The 20,182-nt window shown below is 41.7% G+C and overlaps 1 protein-coding gene across 7 annotated transcripts in view; it reads right to left on the minus strand.

Annotated features, from left to right (window-relative positions):
• TSC2 (TSC complex subunit 2) overlaps positions 1-20,182 on the minus strand; it is a 34,366-nt gene that overhangs the window by 4,954 nt on the left and 9,230 nt on the right. For 2 of the 7 annotated variants that reach the window (XM_052773112.1, XM_052773108.1), the window contains 22 exons: positions 19,949-20,104; positions 19,504-19,620; positions 18,834-18,956; positions 18,437-18,543; positions 17,678-17,831; positions 16,812-16,934; positions 16,359-16,493; positions 15,602-15,791; positions 15,064-15,157; positions 14,636-14,738; positions 14,324-14,418; positions 11,652-11,783; positions 9,723-9,887; positions 8,910-9,062; positions 8,633-8,745; positions 7,991-8,212; positions 6,988-7,203; positions 5,243-5,311; positions 2,897-3,057; positions 2,035-2,537; positions 1,129-1,204; positions 137-223 (listed from right to left, as the gene is read on the minus strand). In XM_052773112.1, the coding sequence (XP_052629072.1) occupies positions 137-223; positions 1,129-1,204; positions 2,035-2,537; positions 2,897-3,057; positions 5,243-5,311; positions 6,988-7,203; positions 7,991-8,212; positions 8,633-8,745; positions 8,910-9,062; positions 9,723-9,887; positions 11,652-11,783; positions 14,324-14,418; positions 14,636-14,738; positions 15,064-15,157; positions 15,602-15,791; positions 16,359-16,493; positions 16,812-16,934; positions 17,678-17,831; positions 18,437-18,543; positions 18,834-18,956; positions 19,504-19,620; positions 19,949-20,104 (3,294 nt within the window). The remainder of the gene's footprint in view (positions 1-136; positions 224-1,128; positions 1,205-2,034; positions 2,538-2,896; positions 3,058-5,242; positions 5,312-6,987; positions 7,204-7,990; positions 8,213-8,632; positions 8,746-8,909; positions 9,063-9,722; positions 9,888-11,651; positions 11,784-14,323; positions 14,419-14,635; positions 14,739-15,063; positions 15,158-15,601; positions 15,792-16,358; positions 16,494-16,811; positions 16,935-17,677; positions 17,832-18,436; positions 18,544-18,833; positions 18,957-19,503; positions 19,621-19,948; positions 20,105-20,182) is intronic. The other 5 variants (XM_052773109.1, XM_052773113.1, XM_052773111.1 and 2 more) reach the window with 5 other exon arrangements.

Raw genomic sequence — 20,182 nt, forward strand, 5'->3', positions numbered from 1 at the left:
GGATTTTTAGTGCAAGAAACTAAAGAAAAGCAAGGCAACTGCAGGAGCAGGACAAATCTCAGAGCTGGAGTAGTGGTGCCTGGCCTTCTGTTGAGATGTAACTATTAAAGGATTAATGCATCTACACACAACTCACCTGGCCTTCTCCAACATAGAGCACTGCAATCTTGTGTGTGTCGTAAGAAGGAATTTGATCCAGGAGCTGCACTGATCTTTCAAATGTCTACAATCAAAACATTGGTCACATCTTTAAAAACTTATCTCTACACACCCACTGCCCTCCCTAAAACCCTTCAGGACAACGACAGCACAAAGTAAGCACAGATTCCTGACCTTCGCTAGTGTCTTCCTTAATGAATGCTGCCCTACTCTGTTCTGCAAGGGCACAGTGCATCCTCAGTCCAAGGTACAGAGCAGTGCTATATGGCATCTGTCACCACACTTTCTTGGTTTTATACTTCAGATGAGATTAGTCTGGCAAACTGCATGGGTTAGATGCCCTTGCCATGACAAATTACATCGTATCTTCATTTAAACTTCAGGCATGAAAAATTATCATGTCTCTTGCTCTGAAGAACATTTTTAGCACCTCATCTCACCTAGGCTCCCTACTGCCTGACCACCCAAACCTAAAGTGAGGGGAAACTATCAGCAGGTCTGTGGTGCTCAGTTCACAAGAACCCTGTTCCAGCACTACTTCTCCAGGAAGTTTATGATTAATTTCTCATATTATGACTAATTTCTCATATGACCACAGAAAGCTTCTTGGCCACTCCCAATTATACGGAGGGCTGACAGGTTTGTCTAGTGACGTTCTGCCAATATCACCTAATGCACCATTTTCATCCTGCACTCTTACCAGCGAAAAACAAAACTCCACAAATCCCGCCTTCTGGCTGGGATTCTGAAACAGCACCAGCAAAATCTCCCAATATCTTAAATTCAATCCAGAACCATAAAGCGGGAGCCACCAGGATTGGGGTACAGAAAATCTCCCATCTGTGGCACTGTTGGTAGGAAACACCTTTAAATTGCACCAAGCTGGACATTCATTACTATCATTTATGTTCAAAAAAAATAATAAGGTTAGAAAAATTAACTACAAGAATAAAAAAAATACTTGCCTACCTCATTTGGCAACAAAAGGGGCTTGTTGTTTTCATCACCAAAGAATGGGGAGTGGTACAACTGTAAAAACACAAAGCTAAGGGAGAGAGGGGGGAAAAAAGTGCTGTTACCATAAAAATTAAGTCAATTTTGATATGTTGTATGTAAGAATGTTATGTACAGAGTAAGAGGAGCAATTAAAATGCTAACAGAGTATTACTCATCTTCTAGAGACACTTTAGGTGACTGGACTACCTGCAGTTTGTAATAGACCCCTGTCATAAAAAACAATGGTTATGTCAAACAGTGGAAGCTGCACAAATTCCCCGTTCAAAAGGCAATCTTTACGCAGAACAGAGGAGTAGGAATGCACTCCTGCCTCACAGCTATGGGGGGTATTTCTAGGCTAGCAGAGAAATGATTTTACAGACATTTGCATTTTACCTGCCCTCAATAAGATGAAGATTGTCTCATAATGCAATTTTGGGCAACTACCAATATCTAAAGTTCAAAAAGCAACTATTATAACCCCTTCTTTTCCTTCTTAGCATTTTGCACATTATATTTCTTGAATGGCAAGACTAGTAATTCATCCTGTTCACAACAAAATTAACTCTACGTGACCTGCATTCAAGCCACATGTGCATTTGGACCCTAAATTGGGATAGATTAAGAACATGAGGAAACTATTTATCTATTTCTTTCACCACTTGAGACCCATTTCCTAAATCACAAAGTTAATTTGGTGGTAGTGGGTTCAACATGTTGGTATTAGCTCCTGCAAAAACAGGTAATTAATCTTTCTTTTTAATGAGATACTGTTTTGTAGATCCCACAAAACCAGCAGACCACTTTGAACGAAGCCAGCCATGGCTGCAGCAATTCTGAGCTCACCATTTCTAGCTTCAGATAAGCCCCTCCACCCACCTTGGGTTTATTCCGGGTACTTTCTCAGCATTGGAGGCTGCTGTTCTGCTCTTGAAGGCATCTCTTTCGATCCTTTTTCCCCTCCTTGATGGGGCTGAGTCAGAGATAGTGTATCCCCGGGGCCGGTGCCCAGAGGGAGAGCGAGGCGAGGTGACAGGACCGGTGCCATCCAACCCGCCTGACCCAGTCACTCTGGCATCCTCCCCCTTGCCCAGCCAACTGCCCAGCCCTTCCCCTTCCAGGTTCCCAGACTGGGATTTTGATTTCACTTCTGTGCTCAGCCTCCTTGTTACTTCTCTGCCGTTTGCATCTTTGAGGACCTCCTGCAGTGTCTGTAGCTCAGGAGAAGAACTCGACTTGCTGAGCGGCTGGGATGGCTGGAAGGAAAGCTCCTCCAGTGTTCGGCCATCCTCTGATGGCAGGACTCTCCCAATGGGAATTCCACCCTCCACCAGGTCTTCCGACTTCAGAGATTTTTCTTCTTGGCTGGAGGTTGAGGAAGACTTAAAGAGGGAGAAACAAAGATGAACAGTTTTCCTGATATGCAAAATAAAAGCTGACAACAGTAACGCTCGAGGCACCCCCCAACACTTCCAGTGAAAGATGAGCAGAAAGGTGCCAAGTACAAAGTGATGCAGATTGAGGACCCTGCAGAAAACAGGTATTTACTGTTGCTGCTCTGCATGCAGTCCCTCACAAGCCATCCAAACTCTCAAACATGACTGCATGTGCATTTTGGTATCATTAGCGAGTTCTTTCAGAGGACGCCAAGAGGGACTCTTCCGAGCACAGACAATTCTCCCGTGTGTCTAAAGATAGGGCTGTCATACAGGACAGAACTGGATAACCCGTTTCTTCTTACCCTGCTATAAGACTCCTGGGGTTTACCAAACCTTTCCTCGCTCAGGACTTGTTCAGAACATGAAGTCTCAATGTCTTCACTCTCTGGAGACCCAGCTGGGGACTCGGTTTCCTTTAGCTCCATTTCCAACGGGGTCCCTTCCTCCAGCACCACCGCTGATTCTATCGAGACACAAGGCAGAAGAACTGAAGTCTGTAGAGAGGCACAGACTGGCAGGCCCCCATCCTCTCCTCTGAAGTACCAGCCTTTTCCCTACGGGATTTCAATGGAAGGCCATATTGAATGAGTGCTCTGGTTCTTTGATTTCTTGTCATGTCAGACTTGCTCCTGGTTCCCCTTTTGTATAGAATAACTGATCGCCTTACCCTCACAGCAAAGAGCTGCATCTGCTTTGGTCAAAATAAGTGCAGTTGTTTCCAATTGTTACTGATGAACAAGCAGGGGACAGAATGAGGAAATGGGACCTTGTACATCAATGCTCAGTTATCAGGACAGACAGGAACTACAGAGATGTAAGAAAGTACAAGACTGGCATTAAAAGTTCATCATTATCCAGGCAATGAAGACATCAGTTCTATGCAAGTGTGCAAAAAAGTAAGTTTTTCTTGTATTGAAATGCAATGCTCCTGTGCCTTGTAGTGGCCTAGAAGGAGATAAGAAATTTTACTAGGAGCCATTTACTTGCAGTTTGGCAGTTTTCCTAGTATGTCTCAGTAGAAGTAAAACAATTCAGTCCTAGACATATGAAAGGACAAGAGAGCAAGAGTAATACATGTACTGCAGCAATACTGGGAAACCTGCATGTGGCATCTGATCAGACAAACGGTTAATGAAACCACACTGTCAAGAAAGCTCCTTGGAAGCCCTGCCTACAGTGGAGGAGGTTATCACAGCATTTAACATCGTCTCTACTCCAGGCAGTGACCCTGACCATGGGGATGAGTCTGACCAAAGGCTCCTCTTGGCCTTGATTTTTTGTCCTGAGGAAAAGGCTGGAGAACAGGAGGCTTCCCATTATGCACACAAGGGACTGGAAGACCAATCTGAAAGGCCAAGATTTGTTTTCCAAAGTAAAATAATAAAAAAAAAAATTAGCACACACAAAAAATAAAGAAAAATCAGCAAAATTAAAAAAAATTTAAAAAATAATAATAAAAAAAATCACTAAAGCAGCTTTTCCTGGATTGATTTCAGCTCGCAGGACCAAAGTTATTTCAAAGAAGCAATTAAGAGTTAGCATTGCACACACATACCTTCTAAAAAACAAAACAAAACAAAAAAACCCAAAACAACGTGCTGATCTGGTTAGCTGTCCAAGCCAGAACACACCTGCATATATCCAGTGTTTCCAAGCTTCCCTAGCTTTTACACTACTGCCAAGATTGCTGGTGTTTTTAAATAATGCGAGCACTCACTAGTCTTTAGGTGGGAAGAGAATAATAGGAGCAGAGAGGAGAAGTACAGAAAAATATTTTACTGCAGCATCTTTGTGTTGCTTTAAGAGGCCTACGTCAACAACAACCAGCAGTTAAGAATACCCTGCTGCTCTACAGAGAATTTTCCAGTGAAGGAAAGAAGGCAGAAAGACATTTCAACCCTCTAATTAAAATCACAAAGCACTGCAGATTATCAAAGCAATGCAGGTGGTGTGCTCATAAGGTATGCAATTTGATCTCCACTTCATTTAATTACAAAGTCAATTTTACTGAAGCGGAGAAAGATTTTACACTACTATAGAGCCTCCAGAAAGCTAGAATTTAGCAGATTTCCCCCTGAAATTTATTTCTTCATTTTTTTAATGTAAAAAACTTTTAATGAGCATCCGTTGTTAACATCAAACTTTATATGTATATCAGACATATATATCAGCTCCTTTAACCTTTTCTCTGTCCAATTCTGACAGATTCCTGTGGGCTGAGTAGCATGGGACTTCATTTCAGGGTAGCTTGTCCTGTAGCATACTATGCTATTCTCAAAAGTGGGAGCTTTTACATTTAGCAGAACACAAAGCCAATTGTAAAATGAAGCTGAAAATAAATAATTCAATTAATCAAGCCACTCAGACATTTTGACAGGTCATTTAACACGGTGCCTCATGACTCACAATCCACCCCAGCTAAAACAAAAGTTGCTTTAAGAACTTGTCTGCACTTGCAAATGTTGGATCTGGCTTGGACTTCTTCATGCTAGTCAAGATCCCATTTGTTGAGAGTAATGAGACTGGGTACAGACAGGAGACATGGAAGGGGAAAATGAAGTATGAGGGATACATTTTCTATGAATCAGAGGTGTTCTTCTATGGCAATACTTTTTTTTTTTTTTTTCCTTAAAGATATATAAATATACCTGCCCAGGATATGCTCCTGTGCAACTTCCCTTGACAACTGGACTGGTACATGGAAGAGAAAGAGGCCACTGCAAAGGGAAATCAAGTGAGCAGCTACATCAAAAGGAAGGAGAGACTATATAAAAAAAAAAAAAAATTAAAAAGCACAGAGTTTAAAATGTAACCAAGAGCCTATTTTAAAATAAATACATAAATAAATAAAAACAAAGGAAAGAACAAGCTGGGATAAGCTCACTAGATGCCAAAGGGATACTTTAAGGGTACAAGGTCTCAACATGTGTAAGGAGGCATAAACACATTCAAACAATGCAGGCTCGAACTGCTCGCTTTGAAGAATGCATCTTTGAGTTTTAGAAACAGAAAATTCCTTAGTGATGTCCTAGCACACGCAGGAAACCAGTCTGAGCTTTTCCTGAGCTACACTCTTTTGGCAAAAGATCATTTTTAAACCCACAGAAGAGTCTGAAGAGTAGAAATATGGATAAAGATTCACATAGTTTTAACCTCTAAAGAGGAAGAACATGCATATGACAGTCTGACAGCAAAACTTCTTCAAAACATTCATTCACTAGCCAGCTCTGGCAAGTCTACTGTAGAAGTTGTGTTAACAAGAATGTGGGCAAAACTATTTTCTCAGTCTGCCACAGGAGTTGCATTCAGGTCAGTGCTTCTTTCAACTAATCAGTTAGCACCTAATACCACAAATTTGTAGGAGTCAATAAAAGTTCATGGATAAGAATTTAATTTTTTTTTTTTAAAAGGAGATAATTTGATTTTGACTCTAATTTTGTGTTTATACATTCTGAAATCCTAAAATCATATCCTGCCCTGTTTAAAACAAACCTGAAAACTAGCATTTTTACCAGATTTCCAAACAATCCATACCATTGATGCCACCTTCCCAGAAAAGCCTTGTCTGCTATTACCACTGCTCAGTTTTGACAGTGCTAGCAGTGCCGAGCGCCTCAGTGTTAGATGTTGTTGATAAGAGCTCTGAGCAGGGATTACATAAAGCTTTAAATATTTCAGCTGTTGGTCAACACTAACCTCCCAACATTAAGAGCTCTTTTGGAGTGAACTAGCACCAAACTAAATATAGTGAAAAGTCCTGGCCACTATAAAGCCATCAAAAGCAACTCAAGTGATTCAACTGCACCAGTCTGCAGGCTAAACAGTCCTTTTACAAGGTGAATAAATCTGCAGCCAACAGGATTTGCATTCTGCTATCTCATGCTCTAAAAGATGGTGGCAATTAACTGACCCTGGCTGGCAATGTTTGTAATAGGCCATTCTCCCAGGAACCTAGTGCTCTTAGTGTCCAACACGAACTCCCATACTGAAGACAAATGGAAATGGAAACACTGCATGGGAAGATTCATCCACATGTGGGATGCCCAGATCAGCCCCAAACAAGTGGAAGAGAGAAAAGGTCCATGACTTTGTACATTTTCATTTGGGAAACAGTTAGCATGAAACACATTACTCCTCCAAAGAAGCTCCATTACTCCTCTCTTTCTTCTTTTTAAGAAAGAGAGGTACTTTTCCAGTGGAACATCAGAGGCAAGGAGGAAGGGAATTTTTCACTGAAAACTTGTAGGGACAAGAACTGATCCCCCTTCTCATTGCTATGTTATCCCTCATGCTACTAACTTTACTGTTCTAGAAGACTTGCAGTAACTTCAACAGACTTTAAATAGGCTAGTGACAGCTATGCTGGACACACTACTGGCTTGACATCTCTCACCTGTGTTGGAACGCTGGAGAAGTGATGGTTTGGCTGTGCCGGTGGCCAAGCTGGAGGAGGGGACAGAGAGGGATTTATATAGAGCCGTTTCTCGGTGTTCCTTAAAACGCTCTGCAGCCATGAGTGCATTAGAGAGCTCTTGCAGGGGCATATTATTAATATCCGAAGAAAATGGACTGAGCGGGTTCTCCAGACTCATTAGCCAGCTTGTGTTACCTGGTAAGACAAAATTAGGGAACAGTATTAAGTACTTCCAACTCCAGAAAGTTTACAACTCACATCGAAAAAAGCACAAGTTGTTTTGGATTTCGCAAGTAAAAATCAGAACAAACCAAGTTCTCAGTTCTCCTGACATCTGGCAGAATCACTTGATTAATTTCCTATTTTCAGTAAGTAACTCCCAGTGCTCTGTACTTCACCCCAAGCTCTTCAAAAACCATCCTTGGTAACTCAGTACTACAGCAGATTCCCCAAGGGCATCCCAAACACTCAGGTATTTTAATTAATGATACCAGGTCAGTTATTTTCTCATGAAGCAACTTTCAGCTGAAATAGACAATTCCCTGAAGAATTTTGACCTTGAGCATGTCATTACTTCTTCCCTAGCAGCAGACACAACTATACAGCTGCTCCAGCCATAAGCCTCATTCATCTCAAATCTAGCATGGTAAGCTAAAACACAACACAGACAGGTTTTCAAGACAGACCACGGAGCAGTGTAAAAATGGGAAATGCAAAGTAGGGTTGATATTATCTAGCTCTATTTCTGTAACAGTACTTAATATACAAATTTAAGTCCTTGCTTCAATCTTTTCACAGGTCTTTTGTAGATTTAAAACACTAAAGAGTGATTTCAAAGAATCAAGTATCAGGTGTATTAGTTTCAAGAGGCAGTAAGCAATAAAGAGATCCATTTGCAACTAAATATGAATTTTTCTTCTTCATCCAGGCTCTGGTTTCTTAGCAAGTCAAAAGACCTCACTCCACACTCAGGTCAAGATACCTGTGGGTCTGCGCACCAGGATTTCTGCCCATCCCTGTGTCAGCAGTGGGACATACGCAGCTAAGTTTGCTTTTTCTTTCTGCAGAGGTGTCTGTGGAGCAGGATTAGTCTTCTCTGATCGAGATGCTGGAGCAGGAGGACCCTGTGTCCCTTGGGAAGCTGAGCCACTGGGAAAATGGGAGACTGAGCTGTCTAAGGCACCAACACGTAAGGCATGACCACCTAGCAAGACAGACACAAAACAGAAAGGAGAGCCATGCTTAGTTAGCACTAAAAATATCTCAGAAGTAGTAAGTCTTTTTAAGCTCCTCTAGCAGCTGCGCGCGCAATATTGGGAACCTAAGAGAACTTCACCTTACATGTGTTTCTTATAAACCATGAGGTTAGATAAACATAGGCAATTCTCACTGCAAGTGCTCACCACTTAACCAATCACCAGAGCTCTCCTGCAAGGAGAGGCAAGCAGGAGGAGCACCACCACTCCTGAGGCCAACAGTTGCTGTTACCTGCCCTCTATTAAATACCAGAGAAGTCCAGATTCTCAAATTATTTTAGACACAGGTCTCTTCAGTAGGCGCTTGGACACTTAAGCCTGTGACATGGACCCAGAAATGGCAGTAAGACTCCAGGATATTAATTTACCAGACATGGATCGGACTCTGTTGCGAGAGCTTCTGCAAACCTGCTGCCCAGCTTGAGATTCCAGTTTTGCTGGAGCTTCTTTAGTTTGTCTCACTTGCAAAACAGGGTCTGAGCTGTGGAAAAAGAAGATATTGATGATACTGAGAGAGGAATCAGTCATGCTGGACAACTAAGACATTCCTCTTCTGGTAAAAGGAAAACCTAAAAAGTTGCACTGTCACAGTGATTTAAGTGACTTTGTTAGGTGGAAGTTTCTAGAAACAGGAGCAAAAATTACCTTGACTCTGTGCTGCTTTGGAGGTCTCCAGAGTCTAGGCCAAGCAAGGACCTTGTCCCTGTTCCAACACTTGTAGTGATGGTCACCAGCTTGTTACCAACCAGCCACGTCTTTGTCCTTCCTCCAGCCAACAGAAACTCACCCACAGGAGACCTAGAAACACATTCGTGATGAACACAGCTCTCAGATTGCAGAGCACAGAGCCTACACAGGTGGCTTATTTCATGTAACTGTGCAGGAGGTACTGCCTGCTTTCCTTCTTAATACAGCATTTTTAACGTACCCTCTGGTCATCAACATACACATTATCCATCAGGATAAGGGATGAGCTGAATTTAGTATCAATTGATAGTAGTGCTACTGGACACATATTACAGAGCAGTCTAGTTCAATCCTGGACACACATCACAGAGCAGAAGGGAACGAGCCTTTTCTGAGCTATGTGTCTCCTTCTGGGAAGGGCTAGCAAGAAAAGTAAATGCCCTCCATTTGAAGCCAGCTGGCACAACACTCCGTTCTGTAGTAAAGACTGATTACCCAGCAAGGACATGGAGCAAAGCACTGCTCACAGACAGCATGCCTTCAAGGCATCTCCTTCTGGACAGTTCAAGGCTGAGGCAAAGGCTGATTGGCTCCAATGGACTTCTCTCATCTAACCTCATATTAAGCCAAGCCAGATTTTATCTGCGAGGAATGGCTTCAGAGCCTGGGCCTGCCAGAATCTCAAATGTGTCATGGTAATTTTCCACTAATAAAGTGAAATATGAACCTCAAACAAAAACATCTCTCCCGTGGTCACTGACTGACCCCTACCTCTTAGGCACGGCAGTGAAGTTTGAAAAGACGTATCGAGCCATCATATCCAGACAGGTCTCAGTGAGTTCCAGGTGGAGATTTTTTAAGTTGTCATCAGCCTGAGCCATTGAATTTTCATCTGCAGAGCCCAGGCTTGAACTAGTGATGGATGTTTGTATCCGACTAGAAGAGAATGTTTCCAACTGACAGATCACATTGCAAAATGTTTGTCCCTGTCACCCGAAAGACAGCGTGATGCAGAACACCTGCGATACATGCATGTGCCAGATCAGAGAGGTGGCCAGACATTAAACCCAGGACATAATAAAAATATTTTTGGATCAGCCTCATGTTGTGCTTTGTCGATTGTCGTTGCAGAAAGTGTATTTTATCTTGAGAGACTGAGAAACATTTAAATGTCCATCAACTGACTAGGTCAGGCCAGTGCTCTCTGATGTTGGGTGGCCCATGGGCAAGTGCACCAAGCAAATAGTGAGTGGCAGCACCATGCTTTGAGTTCACCAACCTATAGTGAGGGCAAGCATCCCATGACCTGCACAGTTACCCAGGCAACATGTTGCCCATGAGCCATAAATAGGTGCATTCCAGCCTTAACTTTATAATCCTGTAGTTTGCTTTTTTCTCTGTTGCACCCCCTTCATATATTGATTTTTTCCTCCAAATTCAATAGCTATATAAAACCTAATTTAACTTGAAACAGAAAAAAATTGCACTCTGAACAGGAAATTGGCACAAGAATAAAGAGCAACTCTGCCTACAAATCAGCCAAGTTAGCAATGCAATTTAAAACAATTGCTGTAACAGGCTGGATTGCAATATTTTATAAAGACGACTCCTTATGCCATCATAACACAAACTAAGCTGAAGTACAGCCAAATTTTTTATAACGTGGCAACTTCTTTGGCATCATTCAGTGTAATTATCTGAACTTTCAGTTGCTACCATTCACACATAAATACAAGAGAAGAAAGTCACCTAATAGATTAATGGGGATATGAGAGAATGAAGTGCCAGAATTGTATTCACCATTCAGTCACTTCAGTGTCTCTCCCACAAATACCATATAGTTATAGTCAAAAATAAAACCACAGAAAATAAAATTCCACTGACAGCAATCCTTACAGATTAAGGCACAAATCTTCAGATTCAGCTTTTAAACCAACATGTTATAGACAGCAGTTTAACACTCAAGGTAAGTGATCCAGAAATACGTTTTAAAAACTAGCATAAATTGTTTCATCTTTCATGTGAGCAAATCAATGTCTGCAATCAAAACTTGTTTTCTTTATTCGTGAAAGCAATAGCTTCATATGGGCTGAGTATACATTTCACTGCCCTACAGAAAGACAAAATAGGGTTTTCCCGGCATCATACTTTAGACCAGAATACCTCTGTCAGCAAACTTTGCCTCAAAGAACAAAGCCTAAACTGAGGCCAGAACTATTCCTCATAGTTTGGGAGGAGGGCCTGTACGTAAGTTTGCAGAGTATCAAAAGCCTCTCCTGGGGCAAGTCACTGCTTAGAATGCTGAAGTTTTAGTGAGTTTTAACCAGGACTCTCACTTGCACAGAATGCAACCTTTTTCTTTTTTTTTTTTTTTAAGTGGTTTTTTGTTTGTTTTTCCCCCCCTTCACCATCTTTACTTTGAAAATAGAAATTTTTGTTGCTAAAGCATCAGAGAATAGGGCAAGTAACCATACGCAACATAGGTGTGATGTGACAACCCAAAAGCCGGCGTTGGGAAGCCATGGGATATCCATGATACTTTCCCAAAACCTTTGACTGTGGCTAAGGCCATATCTTTATTGCGTAACAAAGTCATGCAAGCATCCCACATGCAAATCCACCCTGCTTCCACCCACCCTTGCAGTAAAATTTCCAAGCGCTGAGTTGCTCTTGGATTCTCCCCATTTAAAGTGCCTCTACCTGCGGACCACATGTTCAGACACACTGATGCTGCGGGATCGGAAGGCATCAACTGCAGAGGATTCTTTCAGCTCTTTCACTGGAGGAGAGTTATTCAAGCCTTGCTTTGCATTTTTGGCTAGTCTTAAACTACTAGGTGGAGAAGCACCAAGCCCCAAAAGAGGTCACAGGAAGGGAGGAAATCATTGTAGGGATGTAGGTTGAAAGGTCACAGGTCACAGGGTCAATATTGGGGGATCCCGGAGGGTGATGTAAAATAAAACAAATGCCAAAAAAGGAAAACAAAAATTAAAACGTACAAACAAGCAGAGCTGAAAGCATTAAAAAGACAAACCACATTTTGAAAACAAGATTTTAAACGTGCTACAAAACAAATGAAATTAGTACAAGTTAAAACAAAAAACTGATTGAAATGATAGTTGGAATACTGCACTGTTAAACAAAGGCAAAAGCACCTGAATGCTAATTTGGCACAAATTTCTCAAGTCTGAGAAGTTCTGTGCAGTTCAACCACCTCTTGTGTTGCCCCAACTCACCGCTTCAGCACGGCTAAAAACCTGACTACTTCCACAGAGACCAGATCCTAAAATGCTTTACCAATACCAGGTAGCAGCACATTTTTCTAAGAGACACAGGAATACGTCAGCCATTTCTACCTGTTAGGCCAGGCCCAAATCTGAGCTTCTACCCCGAATCACAAAAACACCCAGGGCCAGTCAGAGGTGCCCCTTCGCTCAGCTCAAGACACTGGGGGAGACTCAGCCCGTCTATACGAGACTGATCCTTCTCACGCTGCACAGACGGAAGGGCAAAAAGACAAACATCCTCTTGGCTGTTGCTGACTGTGTCATGCTTTTCTGTCAAACAAGCTATCTTATTTCACATGGCTCAAGGTAACCCACTTGACTTTCAACTGGAACAGAGAGGAAGATAAGCCTTTATGCTGTCAGGTGCCAACCACACGTGGGAGATGACAGCAGTTAACATCTACAAGGCACTTTAATTAGTCATGGCTGAGATACATGCCTGGCTCAGTATTAATTTGGACATAACAGTTGGTCCAGCAGTTCACATCCCCATATATAAAATGGGGATACCAATTTAACTCTTCTGGTTCTTTCTAAACGCGATTTATTTGCTATCCTCCTTGCAGTGAATTATTACATTTCAGATAGCCATCTGGAAGGATCAGAATTTCTTTGTCCTCCTTCTCCCAACAAACTCTGACAGATCACTTTTGGCCACAGCTGGAGATGTGACTGCACAGAGCAAAGGCTCATACTTTGAGATAATCACCTACACCAACATCGTGCCATTCAGCAACCTTGGGAACCGTTGGGATCTTGATCTCTTGGAACACCCAGCACCTCAGCTAGGGCACAGAAATGCTTATTCTTTGGGCTCAAGGAGTGAAAACTAAGCACACAAGCTTCTCAAGCGAGGAAACAGGCATGTGCTCAAAGCTATTTCCCCCTCTCACTTGGCCAGAATCCAAGCTCAGACAGACTCAGAAACAGTAGCATCCTGTCATTCTGGTGTTTCGGGTTGCTGCCTGAGTACAGCCCACACTCCTTAGCAGAGACTTCTGTGGAAAGTGATCCAGCAGCACTAGCAAAAGCCTTTAGCTACAGTAGTATTCCAACCTGGTAGAATTTAACAGGTTTTTGGAAAAAAGATTAGTTGAAATTCTAATTCGAGAGACGAGTGTCAAAAGGCTTCTCTTCCAAGTTTCTGAATGAAAGAGGAGGAGATGGGAGGGAGAGATGAAACACAAAACAGGGTTTACAGCTATAGCATTAGGGCAGGGATGGTGTTTCTTCATTGCAAGATACTCATTGAGCCTTGCAGTTAAAGTAGAGGCACTTTCCCCAGGGTTCAGATGCCACTGTATGCTTACTGCACATTAACACTGAAGCAAGTTAAGTGAACCAATTTAGGTAAGCCCTGCAGGTAAAAGGACATTAGAGAAACCCTGAATGCCTTCCAAGGAATATTTTCCTATCCCGGCAAATGTTACTTTGAAAGACTGTTGGCAAGATACATTCTGACTTGTAAAGACATTAGGCTTTACCTAAAACTGACATAATGGCTTCAAGATTCAAAATCAGGACATCCAGATACACAAAAGGCAGCTATCTGCCACCCAGTACACTGACTTGACAGATAACACTATGGAAAAACACAGCATTGGCGCTCTCAATTTATACAGGTTGCTAATCACAACAATTTCTCTGGCAATCATTTAAATAGTTGTTACAGATCAATTATCAAAAGAAGTTAACACTATCAATATGAACATGGTATTCTATTACTTCTGGTATTACCCTTCTCTATTACCTCTGGTAGCATCGTACTGACACACATCAACCTGAAAGAACTGTTGATTTTCAAAAATTAACAACAAAAAGCCCCACACCTTACTGCAAAGGCTTGCAGAACAGCCAGCGATGCCCTCATATGTACTATCGGACTGTCAGCTTGATTTGATTGCAGCTTCTTACCAACCTAAGTTTGTCTTTTACCAATCCCTTGACCTAAAGAGGTTTACTTTGCTTGCTTAAATGCACGGTCAGATTTTGGATAACTAGACCCGGCCTCCTTCAGAAAAACACATGGAAAGGTGTCAGCACTAGAACAGAGAACACAAGACCCTGGAGTCAAATATAATTTACCTTTTTGGCCTCTCATTCAGGCTTGTACTGCGAGCCCTGAAACTGTCCTTCTCAGGCGTGTCATCAAAGGAAAGGAGGACATTCGAGCGCAAACCCTGCCAATTGAGACAAACAGATAACATTTTGAATGGCTAGGACGTGCAGCTGAAAGACTGCAATCATGGGCCACCACACAAGAACTCACAGTCAGTTTTGAAAAAGATGTTGACAAGAAAAGTAGAATTTTTCTAGCTTCAAACAGAACTTTTAAACTTCTCAAATTTTATGTCATCATTTTTATTACATACTGTTTGATACAGCACAGTCCATTACCTTTGTAATGTAGGGGACAAAGTCCTTTCGGAAGGGAAGGCGACACCGAATGAACCACATAGCTATCACATGATGGGCCAGGCAAACGATGTACTGGTTAAACCTAAAACAGCAGAAAGGTCTCCACAGAGTTTAATGCTGCATTATGATGCCATTCCAGAACTGAACAGAAGGACTTTTCAACCTGAGAAGCAGCACTGTTCCTTTACCTACTGTAAGTATAAAGAAAAAAACCTCAAAAAGTTCTGTTCCAGAAAAACAGATATTTTGTCCAAGGTGAATATGACCCTTCTTCAGAAAAAGCCTGGAGATACCAAAACGAGCAATATCCTATAAACAACCTTGACCCAAGTACTACAAAAAAAAAAAGCACGTTTCATTCTCTTAATTTTACAGATGAGGAAGAAGCACAATTGCTATGAACTTACTTGGAAGGATTTGTGTATGGCAGGGAGATGGCGAACACACTGGCATACTGCTCTGCTGCAAAGTTCCTGTAGAGGTGAGGCAGCCTCGCTAGAGCTAGAACAGTTCAAGAGAAAACCAACACAGGTGAGGTCTGAACACAACCTATTCAATATCACAATTCAGTTTAATTTGAATCGTTTTGTTTCTTCTAAATCATCAGCAGACATGGAAGTTAACATCATAGTATAATTTCATGCCATTTAAGTTATAAGCAGCAAGGTGGAAAAAGCAGCTCCATATTTCCCATCACTGTATGGCTGCACTACACAAAGCATGTCTCTTTCTTCACTGTGTGCAAGTGCTTTAAACAGAAAAACAGTAACAAACAAGAGATGATCAAATATTTATATCTTGAGGATGGTGCAAGGGCATCACCAAAAACCAAGAAACGCTTTCACTGCATTCAACATGACTAACACAATCAAAATACCCATATTCAGTGCAAACAATACGTTTACAACTATAGAAGATCAAAAGTAGAAGAACATTACAACTTACTTGAAAGAAATTCTAAGAGAGGGATTGCCATATTGGCTGTAGCAGAAATGTGGGTTAATTTGACTATTAAGACAGGAAGTGCCTTTATGATGATGTCAGGCATCTCGACACTACAGACAGAGAGTGCCACAACGCACTGGTTTGCACAGCGATAAATAAGACCATGTTCCAGGCAATACACTATTTCACGCTAGAAGAGTAAAAAACAAAAAAAAAGTCGTAATACAGGGAATGAGAAAACCTCCCATGTACCATCTCCTGATTTCAGTTAGCATTTCAGAATAGCTTGCAAGGTATCACTACTGCAAGGCCTGTATGACACACATGAATTCCTACCAAGAATGCACTAACACAGAACCCTAAATAACATTGCATGTATTCTAGGCCAAAATCTTAAGATGGGACTTGAATCAAGTAGACATTTTAGAAATTAATATTAAAGTTTCTGATTAAACAGAACTTTTATGTTTATCAGGGTCTTCCAGCAGAGGTTAAAGTCACTCAGCAACCTGTGAGGGGAAACAGGTATGGACAGAGAACAGTGAATCCAACTGACTGGACAGTTACTGCTGCACAAAGTTAGCGAAGCATTTTTTCCACCCCTGACCCCAACCCAAATGCAGGAGATGCAGCTTTTTACAACAGAAAAGGGTAGTGTTACCTTGCACTTAAGTCTCCTAATCAGGTAGTATGAGAAAATGCTCTACTATACAGACTCAGGCCCCGTTCCCCCTACAGACTCTTACTTTCCCCATACCTGTTTAGCTTTGTCCAGGTAATTATGGTAAGATATTAATGCCGTCAGTACTGGGACTACAGCCAGATGCAAATCAGTGCGAGAAAAGCCTTCCGGGGTACCATGGAGCCTGTCAGTAGTCTTTTTGTCTGTGAGCTGATACATCACACAGTAAGTTAGAACACCTCACACTAAAAATACTCTCTAAAAGGCAGTAGACAGGCACCGCCCATAGCTCCCTTTTCACATGTATACATACATACATAAAGAACACTCATTATTACCTACTTCTGTACCTAAAACAACCCTCACAAAAAGGGAAGGTAAGCAAGGATTGACGACCAGCATGCTAATCTTCAAAATATTAGACTGAAGAGAAGAAAATAAAAATACCAACTCAAAACCCCCCCCCAACCAACTCTCAAGCAAACTAAGGATCTGGTGATTATACATCAGTAGGGTGCATGGCATTACCATGTAGCTCAGTGCGGAGGCCAGGAGGTCTATGTTACAAGGAGAGGTTAAAAATAGCACTTTATAGCGGAGGGATTCAGGTAATTTGTTGAGGACCAACTTCAACACCTTCCAGTCTGTCTCCTGGAAAGAAAGAAAAAGTTAAGGTGGAAAATTTTTGTATGATTTCAGTTCAGTTTAAAAGTAAGACCAATCAAATTTCAGACAACGTGCCATTTCCTAGGCAGATGTATGTCTTGTCATCGTAACTACATAAAAAGAAGTGGCATTTAACTGTCACCAGTTACTGCCTGTCTGTCATCCAGCTCTAGGTGCAATACTGGCACCGCAAACTGGAAGACAACTTGTATCCAGACCTGACTGAGCTCAAAAAGACAGAGCCAGAATTCAGTTCTCCTAAGCACTAGCACAAATTAACTTCCAGAGCAAGACAACCCCTCAGCACATAACTATGTCCAATACAACACTAATGAACAATTTATATTTACCGTTTGTTAGCAACTGAAACATTAATCAGTTCTCAAAATACTTCCAAAACTTGCAGTAGGAGAGTTTCTTTTAGTTTCAAATGCCCTTTCAGAAACAGGATGACTTACGTGATCTTTGTTTAACACACACATTTTTTACTCATCTGCTCTGAAGCAGAGTGAAATGAAAGCTTTGCTCAGTTTCTGAAGAGCTGAACCTGTGCTCCCACTGGTGGTTGTAAAGCTGCACAATTACACGCAGGTTCTGTCCAAGGAGGAGGATTTACGTATTGCTTTTCAGACGTTATTTAGATACTCTGGGACAGAATTCTCTAGCCAGCTGGTTTAAGTTGACGTATTTCACATGAAGATGACAACTATCATTAACAGTGGACGTACTTGCTTCAAACACTGCAGAAGGACACCAAAGACCATTGAATACGGCAGATGCCCTATCCGAATGGTGGCGTTCTGGGAAGGCACACTGGGACTTCCTGAAGGCGGAGAGAGCGTACCAGTGGGCTTTTTCTCAGAAGCCCTCTTCTCTGCTTCTCTACAACATGGAAAGGGAGAAAAATACATGTAATGTAAAATCAAGCTCAGAAGAGCCTATTCATGTGATCTACAGTGCTACCTTATTTGGTAGCCAGTTTAATTACCAAACAACAATACAAACTGCATTTTCAATTAAGAAACACAGGATTGCCCAGTAGACAGACAGCAATGAGTCAGTTTGGTCAGGTTAAAGATTCTTCTATCCAGGCCCTAGCAAATTTAGAAAGGTATCTTTTGGGGCATGTTACACAAAGAACTTCAGACCAAGCTATAAAATTAAAAATAGCCAGATTTGTACAAATCATTGAATCAAACCTCAATGTGAAAACTAGTCTGAGGCAGGAAATTGCAAATATTTTTATGAAGTTTTGTGAGCAGGAACAGAAATTTCACATCTGAGATTGAGAGGTCTGGAACAATTCACCAATGAGTTATTAGCTGAGACAATCCTAGGCTGTAACTGTAGACTTGTCTAGCAGCTGATTCATCCGGGTTTGGAAGATTTAGAAAAACTGCAGATTGCTACTGATGGACCATTAAGCTCATGCAAAAATACCAAATAGTTTGGAAAACAGCTTTTGCTTAATACAATGAGAAACCTACACAAAATCACATAGACAGTAAGGGCTGAACCTCACTGCTCCATCTTTGTTGGAAAGGCCAAGACGGTGGAGGGAGTCAGCTCGAAGCATCAGTAGGAAATCAAACACCTGTAACAGAGAAGACAATGGAATCACTCAAAACCCAAGCCAGTGGAATACTCTTCCACCTCCCCATGTGATACTTTTGCAAGTACAAGGGAATTTTTAATAGATGCTGTGGCTAGTTCTGTAGGAGGCATCAATTCTGGTGTTACAGTACATATACATACTCCTATTAGCAAAGAAACATTTAATTCTACTTCTGGCAAGCTCTAGAGCACACATTCCCCATCTGCCACCCAAGAATTCCACAGACAGCATGCAGCTCTCGACCTAAAAGCATAGGTTACTGCTCATACCTGCAATCTGATGCTGCTAGCAACAGCAAGGCTGTACGCATATATATAATGGCGTTGGACGTGGTGAATAAGCATCTCATACACCCGCATTGCGTGGCTGGAGGGTAAGCTGTAGAGTTTTGTCTACAGGGAAACAGAAACACAAATCAAAAGGCAGACTGACACTTATTATTCAGAAATGCATATCTGCACTCAGACTTCAAGAAAAACACAGCAAAAACTTGCTCCTGAAAACAAGATGAACATATGGCTCTGGTCAGGACCCCTGCAAAGACTGCAGAGCAACTCTGCCTGGCTCCAGAAGGGCACCGGCTGGAACAATCAGCTCTTCACAACTGCTTAACCGTATCTCAGGACACGCTACCCAAACACAAGGGATCTACTCAAGGTTATGAACCACTCCCTTTCTGCTAGTTTACAAACACATCTGCCCTCCACACATGAAAATGTGCTTATATTCATTGTGCAATCAAAATTAAGAAAATAAAACATTTAGCAGACAGTCATACAGTACCCAAAAGCAAAAGGAATGACCAAAACAAGAGTTAAAATATTAAGTGGATAAAACAAAAGTCAGAATATTTAATAGTGGGAGAACGGTTATCTAAAAAGCCAAATCCAGCAGAAGACTATTCTGAAGAAAACACATTTAATGCTTTGCAACATTTACCTGAAGAATTATCAAGAGTCCAAGAACTGCTGTCTTGACATCCTCCAAGGAAGCTGAATACGATAGCAAGTCCCTCTCTTCCAGTTCAGAAGGAGATGAGAGAGAATGTGCAGCTACCTTTTAAAAAGAAAAGCAATACATGGTTTAAATCTGCAACACACCTTTTCTTTATTTCCATCCTGGAAGATCAGGAAAGACTACAGCAAGCCATCCCTGCTGGAAATTCTGCAAGCCCTGTCACGTAGCTTGGATGTGCATTGATAGGGTTGCTAAAGCTCCCTTCCGCTCTGCACTTCAGACTTGCATCCTCCAAAACCCAGCAGTTTTACAATATCCTGCTGAGCCATGCAACTGGTAACAGTCACGGGTTAGTCTCCTCAGTCACAGTAAGAGGATCTGGCAAAAGATGTGGTGATACTACTGACAATTGACCAAACTGCCTCACCTTTTCTATGATATCAAGCAAGCTGTTAAAGTGATGTGTGTTGCAGCCTTCAGCCAGATCTACGAGTAGCTGAGTGGCCAGTTTTCGGACTTGATGGTCTTTATCCTCTGGAATGTGAGCCAGCTGAGAGATCACAACCAAGTTTATCAGCTCTTCCTGCAAGAGGACAGACCTTAATAAGCCTTTACATTTCGCTGTCAGTTTTTCAATCAGCATGTTAAAAAGACAAATAAT

Source organism: Harpia harpyja, chromosome 21 (genome assembly GCF_026419915.1).
Source record: "Harpia harpyja isolate bHarHar1 chromosome 21, bHarHar1 primary haplotype, whole genome shotgun sequence".
In the NCBI taxonomy this organism is placed as follows: domain Eukaryota; kingdom Metazoa; phylum Chordata; class Aves; order Accipitriformes; family Accipitridae; genus Harpia; species Harpia harpyja.